Source organism: Phoenix dactylifera, chromosome 7, assembly GCF_051530095.1.
Source record: "Phoenix dactylifera cultivar Ajwa chromosome 7, Ajwa_hap1_PhDact_Kaust_v1.1, whole genome shotgun sequence".
NCBI lineage: Eukaryota > Viridiplantae > Streptophyta > Magnoliopsida > Arecales > Arecaceae > Phoenix > Phoenix dactylifera.
The window spans coordinates 22,544,915-22,555,185 of record NC_143196.1 but is presented as its reverse complement, the minus strand read 5'-3'; the positions used below and the strand labels follow the sequence as shown (position 1 = coordinate 22,555,185).

At 37.2% G+C, this 10,271-nt stretch overlaps 1 protein-coding gene across 1 annotated transcript; it reads left to right on the top strand.

The window, feature by feature from the left end:
* Positions 1-874: 874 nt before the first annotated feature.
* LOC149753177 (patatin-like protein 2) lies at positions 875-7,927 on the top strand. Its single transcript, XM_089924322.1, has 5 exons — positions 875-1,206; positions 2,431-2,612; positions 2,727-2,913; positions 4,309-4,470; positions 4,843-7,927. The coding sequence occupies exons 1-5, from the start codon at positions 1,069-1,071 to the stop codon at positions 4,966-4,968; spliced, it is 795 nt and encodes a 264-aa protein (XP_089780448.1). The 5' UTR covers positions 875-1,068; the 3' UTR covers positions 4,969-7,927.
* Positions 7,928-10,271: the final 2,344 nt, after the last annotated feature.

Here is a 10,271-nt window from a genome sequence, read left to right as displayed (position 1 = left end):
CCTTCTACATTATGTTCACATCTTAATTTTCTGATTTTTTTTATACAGAAAGAAGCAATCTGCAGATCCATTACGTTTAACAGCATGAGACTGAAAACTAAAACCCAATTTTGAAATTTACTGTCGTATATAGTGGATTACTTATCCCAGTTTTGAATATACAGTGGATAAATCATTATCTCATTGGTGTTAGATTTTGCTATGCCAATAAATCAACATATGATTTAATTATTGATGACAATAAATTTATGGAAAATCATATTCTAGATAAACAAAAATTTAGAAGACAAGAATTTGCTAGGTCAAGTGATTATGGCTGTTTTCAGGTTTACTTTGTGTATGCTTTAGGTTTAACTGTAGACTCAATTTATAGTAGAGTGGTTTTCAGATACTTCAGCACGTTACCATTTTCCATCTTAGAAAAAAATTAGAAAACACAATTAGATCACTTGACTGTGAACAAGTTCCTTTCATACTAAATTTTACCATTAATTAAGTATAGAGATCAAAACCCATATAAAGGTATTTGCTAAGTTTCAGCTTAGCAACATCATTCAATGAAAGTAAAGAATGCTTTGTATGATGTTTATTGTTCTGAAGGCCTAATATAATCAAATAAAAGGGCTTCTTTCAATTGTAATTTGTATTTATGCCCTCATTTGGAATCATTCTTAATTCTTTTTTGGTCAACTATTGAAAGATTTTAGAATTCAGCACAACAAAGCCACCTAACAATCAATATCGTTTCTCTCACCAACAATTCTCTAAAAGAGTTAATCCAACTGTTCTATTCTATGCAATCAATCATGATACGTCCTTTGACGAGCCACCTTCGCGTATTGAATCATTCAACGGCGGCTTGTCATATCAGCCACATGCTGATTTCAAAATGTCAAAGTACGTATATCATCTTCGATGTTGGACTAGCACTCCGAAGAAGAATATTACGAACCTTCTCATGTATGCCGAAGTCTATTTAAACTTCTACCTATCCCTACTTGGATCACTTAAAACTTTTGTGTCCCCAAAGTAGTTCCCTTATTGTTGATCAGCAACTGCTCAACAATCATGCAAAAATCAAAATCCATCAGTCAGATACAGGCCCCAACCTATGGAAACCTAATCACTATTCTCAGCATTGATGGAGGAGGAATTAAAGGAATCATCCCTGCAACTATTCTTACATTTCTAGAATCAGAACTTCAGGTATTAACCATATAAATGCTCATAGATAATTTTATTAAATCTTCAGTTTCCTAGAAATTAAGATACACCTAATAATTAGATAATTGTTGCTGATTCATCATTTCTTTCTTATTTTCTACTTTCTTTGTTTCTTAGATCTAGTTATCCATTTGTTATGCTAGTGTTAGATTTTAGAGGCAGTTTTCCTAATTTTTTCTATAGTTTTTTTGTTTTATGATTATATTTTTCTAGTTTACAAAATCTTATGCATGCCGAAGATACTTCTATGATATTCATAGATCAGTCAAACATGTTATACAGATCATCTTTTTCAAGCAGTGATTTTCCTTATTAAAAATTGAGAACATTTCTAATTTTTCTAACTTCCAGCCAAAGTTTTTCTTAATGTCCTCTTCGTTACAAAAGCATATTTTGAACAGTGTCAAAACAAAAAATTAGTTCTCAGGAGATTATTTTCACTTATTAGAATTTTTATTCTTGACATAATGATTGCTCAGTTTGCAGCTTAAGTGAGAAATCTTTTAGCTAGCGGAGCTAATATGCACCGGTATCATATGGCTTTTTTGCTTCTTCGATGCTTATAAATGCATAGAAAACTGTAAATGGTTGAAATTTCTTTTTATAATCCAACATGTAAATTGTGTGTTTTCCATAAACTTGAGAATTCAAGATCTATTTTCAGTAACACGTTCTTTATCCATCATTTTCCACCTTTTATTCTTTTTCTGCCAAATTGTCTCATTATAATTAACTAACAGTTCTCTCTAAAATATTTTGATTGATTTTTTTCCTTACAAAAAGGGAGGGAAAACAAGATTCTGATGGACAAAATAAATCAAATTATAACCTTCCTCGTCACAATCCACAAGTAGATTCCTGTCTGACATCTCAACTAAATTTCATGCAAACTCACCTAACATTCAACATAGTACGTTTTACCTACAATTGTTAAAAAAAGAAAATTTCATGATTCATTATCCTGACAGAAGTTAGTGGATCATATATTACCAACCAATTGTCAAACGTTGGTATAAAGATATTGTTCAAGGAATTGTTCTTCAATATCAACAGCACATAGCAAAGAATCATGTTAAGAAATCAAATAGAAAGTGATCATTCTCCTTAGCTGCTTGTACCATCTCTCTATATCTGTTTTTTCGTGGTGAGATCAGTTAGATATCTCATTTCTAATATAATTTTCTTTTTTTCATGCGTTTTGAGAAGAAACTGGATGGCGAAGATGCTAGACTTGCAGACTACTTTGATGTGATTGCCGGGACAAGCACTGGGGGTCTTGTGACGGCCATGTTGACTGCACCAAACGAAGAAAATCGCCCCATGTTCGCTGCAAAGGACATCAAGGACTTTTACGTGAAACATTCCCCCAAGATCTTCCCACAATGCGGGTCAGTAATCATATCGCGTAATTTTGGGTAACTTCGGACACACTTGAAAGCTTAAAGGAACTATTTCTTGAAATGATCGGTTTTCTCTCCTTTCTTTTTTCTTGAAATTCTTAGAGGGCCATTAGGCCAAGCAGCAAAGATACTAAGAGCTATCTCAGGGCCCCGGTATAATGGCAAATACCTTCATGAGATTGTGCGGAGAAAACTAGGGAATACCAAGCTTCGTCAGACATTGATCAATGTGGTCATCCCAACATTCGATATCAAGCGGCTCCAGCCGACCATATTCTCCTCCTACGAGGTCTCCCTCCCTCCCTCTCTCTCTCTCTCTCTCTCTCTCTCTCTCTCTCTCTCTCTGTGGTTCTCTTGCACGTTTTTGACACCGAAAAACTTCAGTGCTATGAACATCGTAAGCTCTTTTTTCTTTTCGTGAATTATTATTCTTTTGAGAAAATGAAATATGAACTATTATATTGTAGTTGTGGATAACAGCGCAAGGTTCTTCCTTTTTTTTTTCTCTTTTTTCCTTATCATCTGTAGTTGTGGACGTAAAATTTAGATAAAACATCAAAATATTTAAATGAAAGAGAAATTGTAAATTATATAATTCAATTATAGTTCTAATTTTTAAATATTTAAAAAAATATATGCGAGACTTTGTGCTAGCATGTGTTTAGTCATACATAGATTGTGCACAGGGGAAGTTTAGGGTAGTTATATAAAGCTAAAGAATCTAAATAATGCTCTCTTTCTAATCTTTTTGGGTAATATCTTGCATCATTATAAATAGTATCAAAATAGACCTGATCCATAATCCACGTAGATTAAAAGACACCGGTCATTTGAGGGCTAACAACAAGCCAATTGTTGTATTTATGATTTGATTTGGATCTTTTAGCCTAGCAAGGATCTTAGAGCTTAAATAGATGGAGTATGTTAGAGCCCGTGTCTTTAGTCCCATAACACTTATGAATCGGAAAAATTTTGAATATTTATACAAAATCAAAGAATTCAAGTAATATCTTCTGACTTGTCTTTTTGGATGAGATCTAACGTACTAGAAAGATCTTGATTACCTATATAAGCCTTAGACATATATATATATATATATATATATATAACCTCCCATCTAGCTTTTTTCCAAAATATTAAATTTCAACAAATAATACATCCTCAAGGGGAATACAATCAGGATTGCTCCAAAGTTGTTCAAAGCCGGTTGCTGTTATCTAAAAAGAATGGAATCCAGAGTTTTGGCGAGCCATGGAGCAAATTAGATATGGACTCCTAGAGTAGTTTAGCAGTTAGTCTTTCATGTTTGCTTTTGAGATGTTTTACCTTAAAAGCAATGTATTCTGATACTAAAAATTGCATTTATGTTGTAACTTTTTTCTTTAATAAATTCGGGTAAGTTTCATCAAAAAGAAAATTAGTATTAAGTAAAGGCGTAAACATGTTTTTAAATTTCTCTCAAAAAATAGACGTGCTGACAAAAACCACAAGTCTGCTCATGAGCTAACTAGCGTAAACTATAAATGACAAAGTGCCATCATGCCAATGAAATGTTGATAGAAAGATAACTGGTTTCATGCTTCTGCTTTTTCCGTTAGTTGTTTTAAATCCACTCTATCAAATTTTAATATCTTTGAGATGCTCCAATTGTTAAAATCTCTCTGGCTTCCTTCTTATCTTACAGGTTAAGAACAACAGCTCTCTGGATGCTCTGCTTTCTGATATTTGCATTGGCACTTCTGCAGCTCCTACTTACCTTCCATCTTACTTCTTTCAAACAAAAGACTCAGATGGAAGTGTGAGGGAATTTAATCTTATTGATGGAGGTGTAGCTGCTAATAATCCGGTAAAATAATATGTTCCTTACCAACATGATTAGCTTATGAAGTGATTGTAGGTAATCAGTTAAAATCACCAATTATCCCAAAAGCTTAAGTTGATAGGATAAGGTATATTAATTTATATATTTTATATTTTCTTTCACTCGCCATCATATGTGGGCCGGAGTTTTCTTTAATGGGTGAGCCCAACATGTAAAATTTTTAATAATGAGGTTAAAGAGTGCGGAGACAGGGTTCGAACCCAGAACCGCTGCTTTGATCCCATGTTTAAAATCACCAATTGTCCCAAAAGTTTAATTTAATAGGATGAGATAGATTTTTTTATATATTTTATATTTTGTTACAAAAGAAGTTATCCATCTGTTGTTGTTTTACAGGCTTTAGTTGCTATGGGAGAAGTAACTGTCACGCCCCAAATCCGGATCATGACACGGCCGTGCTATTGCTATCTTATGCACACAATAACACGAAGCCACATAAAATTTCATAATAAAAATAAATAGTTTCATTTACTAATATCATAACATTGTTCATGAAGTTGGAACAGTACAGAGCTTCTAAAATCTGATTATTACATAACATTTTCAATTACCCCAACCCTGAATAACATCAAGCTCCCCGCTCCTAGTGGTCTTAATCATCTGTAGGAAAAAAATAGATAAAAAGGTATGAGCTACACAGCTCAGTAAGTAACCAGGTACTATCTTATTGGATCAAGTACAATTATGCCAATGCAGTGATTAAAATAAAACATTTTATAGATGATATACACAAATCAGGTCATAAAGTAATGCATGTTCTATCCATAAAAGTTCATAATCATGATAATGCAAGTCATATAAAAATATTGCCATTTATCCATTGTAGCTGAATTTGATTCTTTTATAGCAATTGTATGCCATGGCTTGATGTTACCAAGAAAAAATATGTCATGGCTTGACAACAATAAGTTGACTCTGTTCTCAGCAGAATTCAATAACGTATGAACGTAGTATCAATGTTTCTTTTTTAAAAGTTTATCATCAATGATTCTGTTAAATACGCTAGTGTGTAGTACCAAGCGCAACAATTGTGTCAATGATGTATGCAACCTGGTTTATGTTGAATGCATTTATTTAAGTGAAAAAAGATACCTAGTTTATAAGATAGAAATATGAAGTAATTCTTTTTTCTGACAAAATATGAAGTGAAAAACTTCGCCCATTCTATATTAGAAAATTAAAGATTAAAGATAAATATGAGGCAATTTTCGGAGTCTTATTGTCAAAACAGGCTTGGTGTTAACTCTATGATTCCCTTCATCTGTGATTATTTCAAATGAAAACAATTTGTGAAGGGGAAGGACAAGCCATTCAATTTCTAATTCAATTGTAAGTAGACATTTGCAATACTTTTGAATACCAAACTATCATCCGTCACCTAAAATACTTGTTTCCTGTTAAAAAATGTTCAACATACACATTGATAAAGCACTACAAAAAGGACATGAAGCACAGCAAAAAGGACATGATGGTGTTTTTAGAGAACCATATAAAAGCTGTGCATCCATCCAGAAAATTTGCTTAAAATTTCAAATTATTCATAAGATAACTGTAACCACCTAGGATATCATTCGAAAAGGCTAAGAAGGCATGATTTGGGTTTTTCAGCTCTACATAAGTATCCAAAATCTATCTTATACATGGCCAATATGGGAGTAAATGCATGCCCTCACGACAAGCAAAACGATGTAAATATATTCACAAGTACTACAAATCCAATTATAAACATCACAATCAGCATGTGGTCAATCCAAATAGGCTCGTTTTGCAGTATGCGCTAGTTTACATGAACCTACATAGACCTTATCAACAAAGACTAGCCAAAAAATATAATTTAGTTTCTTAGCTTTGTATAAGTATGCAGGATCTACCCAATTTATAGCAAATGCGGGACACCACAATCCCATATGGATCCTATGTACCCCTTCTCTCTTGTTTAAACTTTGATGTCCTTGCTAGAATAAGGGTCTAAATTTATTCCAATCTATTCGCAAGTATCATAAATCCGATCACAAATACTATGATTAGCCTGTGGTCAGCCTATATGGACTCATGTTGTAATGTCCTCTAGTCTACATGAGCCATGAGCCAAGTCCACTCTGACACTATTTCTATAACAATTCAGAGCCTTACTTAAAAAGGCTAAGTGAAGCAATTATTTGGATTTCTTTATACTATATATGTCACGCCCCGAGCCCGAGGTGCGGCAGACGCCGCACGCTCGCACGGCGGGCCGCACAGGTGTGCAAGGTATCGGAACATATCGGAGCAAATACAAATGTTCAAACCTATTTGAGGGTAAATCACAGATGCTTAAAATTGACATAAATAATTAAAGTCATTCAAAAGCAGTCTTACAAAATTTCAAAATAATATTTGTTGACGTAACTCAAATACTCTAATCAATCTAACTAGAATGCTAATAACTGATGGAATCATCGAAAAATCTAACGCACTCCCCAATCCCGTGCGATCAAGCCTCCGGATCTGAAAAACAGAAAAAATAAAATAATGAGCTACACTAGCCCAGTAAGCAACAAAATACCCCAAAGTGGGGTCAGAGCATATCAAATCAAAATACAGGATAATGACTAGAATAAATCATAAATAACATCGTTTTACTGTTTTCAAAACTTATTATCATTTTTTTAAAAACTCTGATACCATAATCTCAACATGATAGACTACGGCCACGTAACCCAGTGGCATGGGTTGCACAAGGTGCCAAATCCACTATTTTTATCCACCGATGGCAGCCGGTGTTGCACAAAAGTGCCAAATCCACTATTTTTATCCACCGATGGCAACCGGTGTTGCACAAAAGTGCCAAATCCACTATATTTACCCACCGATGGCAGCCGGTGTCCAAATCCACTATTCTAGTCACCGGTGGTGCGGTGTCGAAACCAATTTCTCACATATTACAAGTCGACAGGTCCAACGTATAATTCCCATTAGCAGGGCCAGAACAGAACAGAACAGATCATAGCAATGCTGAGAATGCATATATATATATATATATAATGGATTTCATAAATTACCCAGTCATAGTTTATAGATTTCAAAGCATATAACATAATTTTCAAATAAAATTTAATATGCCAGACCCATTTTACTACATACAAAACATATTTCGAAATTTAATCCACTAATAATTATTTTACCAAATAATTTCGAAAATGCACTTTGAAGCATTAAGTTACTTACCTCTTCTCGCTTAATCCCTACTTCAGATAGGCGGATCAGGTTCACCTGTTTAAATTTAATTAATTCCTTGTTAATTTCAGAGCTAAGCAAAATCTAGAAAAAATACTACTGAGCACGGCCCAACAGGGCCTAGAGTTGGTCTATAATGAACATGGCCCAATAGGGCCCACATCGGACACGGCCCAGTGGGCCCGCATAGACTCGGCCCAATAGGGCTTCCAAAGTTGGTCTCTAATGGATTATTTATGCAACACAATTCAGTGTAGGGACTAATACTTAATTATAGGGTACTGTTCTATAATAAAACTTTAGTGGAGGGACCAATCAAATATATTTGGGGACCCTTATATAATAATCTTTCTTATAGGGAACAAACATAAATTGCAGAAGGCTCTTTTGTGAAATAATATACTGTCAAGGGCTTAACTGTAAAATTCTATTTATTGGCTAAACGGGTTCGAATTTTGGGTTCCGGGGTTCGAGTTTCGGATTTCGGGTTTCGGGTTCGGGTTTCAAATTTTGGATTCAGGTCTGGGCCCAATTTGAGCCCATAGTGAACCAGGCCTAAATTGGGCCTATTCGGCCCACGATGGGCCTTCATCTTCCCCAAACTCCCCCATGGACAGGGGAGATGGAATCCGAGAGAAGGGAGAGGGAGAGGGGAGAGGGGAGATGGGAGAGGGCTGGCTGGCTGGCCGGCCTGGGTGGCCAGGGGCTGTCGCTCGGTCGACGGCCAGCCGTCCGCTGCGGCGACCAGCGTCGAGGAAGAACCGAGAAGGGTCTCGGTTTGGGGCAAAAACAGAGAAAAATATCACGTTATTTGGCAAAAGACAAAGGCAAGGAGGAGGGAAGCTCACCGGCGGTCGACGAAGGCGGTGGATCTCGGCTAAGGGAGGCTCGATCCGGTGTCAAGCGGCGGCGACGATGGCGCTTTCCGAAGAGGAAGGAGATCTCGAAACAGGGGAGGCTCGGGTGGTGGTGGTGGTTGGCCGAGGCGGCTCACTGGCGACTTGGAAAGCGGGAGCAGAGGAAGGAGACGGAGAGGAGAGGGAGGAGAGGAAGAGGAGAAGGCTTAGAGGGTAGGGAGGAGGGCTTGGAGGCGATGGGGGGGGTTTATCACCCCCCTCATAACGGCTCTCCGCCGCGAAGATCGTGGTGGCAGAGCAAAATCCGCGTCCATGGATTGGCCGCAGATTAGCTGGAGGGGGGGTGCCACGGGATACCTGCGGCGCCCTCGCCCCGATCGTCCCCAAAAGAGCCGGAGAGGATCGCGATTCGCGATCCTCTATTCTGCTCTTCCCAAAAGAGGAAAGGGACTGAAGTCGGCAACCCCTGCCGACTTCAGCCCGTATCTCATATTCTCTCCCCCTTAGAAAAATTTCGTTCTCGAAATTTAACATACCTTAGCTTGCAAAAAGTTTCGGATATTTTTTCTTCATCTCGTCCTCCAGTTCTCACGTAGCCTCACGTTCCGAGTGATTGCTTTACTAGATCTTAACATAAGGAATCGTGCGCCTTCTCAATACTTGTTCCTTTCTATCCACCACACATACAAGCTGCTCAGGACATGTCCAATTTTCTCTAAGCTGCAAAGGAGCCATTTCTACCACATGGATCATATCTGGAACATACTTCTTTAATATGGAAACATAAAACACATTATGAACTCCAGATAGTGATAGTGGAAGTGTCAGTTTGTATGCAATAGGTCCAACTCTTTTTAGAATTTCGAAGGGGCCCACATAACGCAAACTGAGTTTCCCTATCGAAAGCAATGGATATGGGTACTTATTTACTATTGGAATATCTTCCAATCTTTGATATGTCCGGTGTCAACTACTGTGGTAGTATACGCCATACTTTTTTTTCTGAGTAGCTACTTAATTTGCATAGCAGAGACAACTCGAGAAGAAGTATATGTACCACTACCTAGGAAGCTGAATTCAATGTCTCCTAGGATCTGAAAGTTTACCCATTTTTCATGGCAGTTAATGGTAGCAAAATATGACGCTAATCAGTCCATTCCAAGAGTTATGTCAAAGTCATGCATATCTACAACTATCAAATCAGCAGGCAAGTCTCTACCTATTATCTGAACTGGACAAGTCTTGCAGACCTGATTACCAATCATCCCACTCCTGGCAGGGGTGCTAACATGCAAATCATACTCTAACGGCACACAAGGTAGGTTATGTTTTCGCACAAATATCGATGACAAAATGAATGTGTAGCACCAGAATCAAACAACGTATGAGCATAGACAGAAGCAACTGGTAGTGTACCTGACACCATAGTGTTAGATGCCTGAGCATCCTACTGAGTCAGTGCATAAATACGACCCTGTGTGCGTGGCCTCTCCTCTTGCTGATTCTAAGGAGAAGAAGGCTGAGCTAACTGAACTGGAGCAGGAGAAGCTTGTACTTGTTGGGTCCCTATAGCTTGGGGCCTCTGATTTGATTGTGATACTTGCCGATTGCGAGGGCACTCTGCTATCTTATGACCCTGTTGGCCACATTTGAAACATGCTCCAGATAATCATCCACAGAGTTCTGTCTTAT

What these genes read in the sequence shown, in the direction of transcription:
- LOC149753177 (XM_089924322.1), top strand. Translation starts at nt 1,069, where the DNA reads ATGCAAAAATCAAAATCCATCAGTCAGATACAGGCCCCAACCTATGGA. An exon ending in TTCTAGAATCAGAACTTCAG is followed by an intron (nt 1,207 to 2,430) that starts GTATTAACCATA and finishes CGTTTTGAGAAG; the next exon opens with AAACTGGATGGCGAAGATGC. An exon ending in GTGTAGCTGCTAATAATCCG is followed by an intron (nt 4,471 to 4,842) that starts GTAAAATAATAT and finishes GTTGTTTTACAG; the next exon opens with GCTTTAGTTGCTATGGGAGA.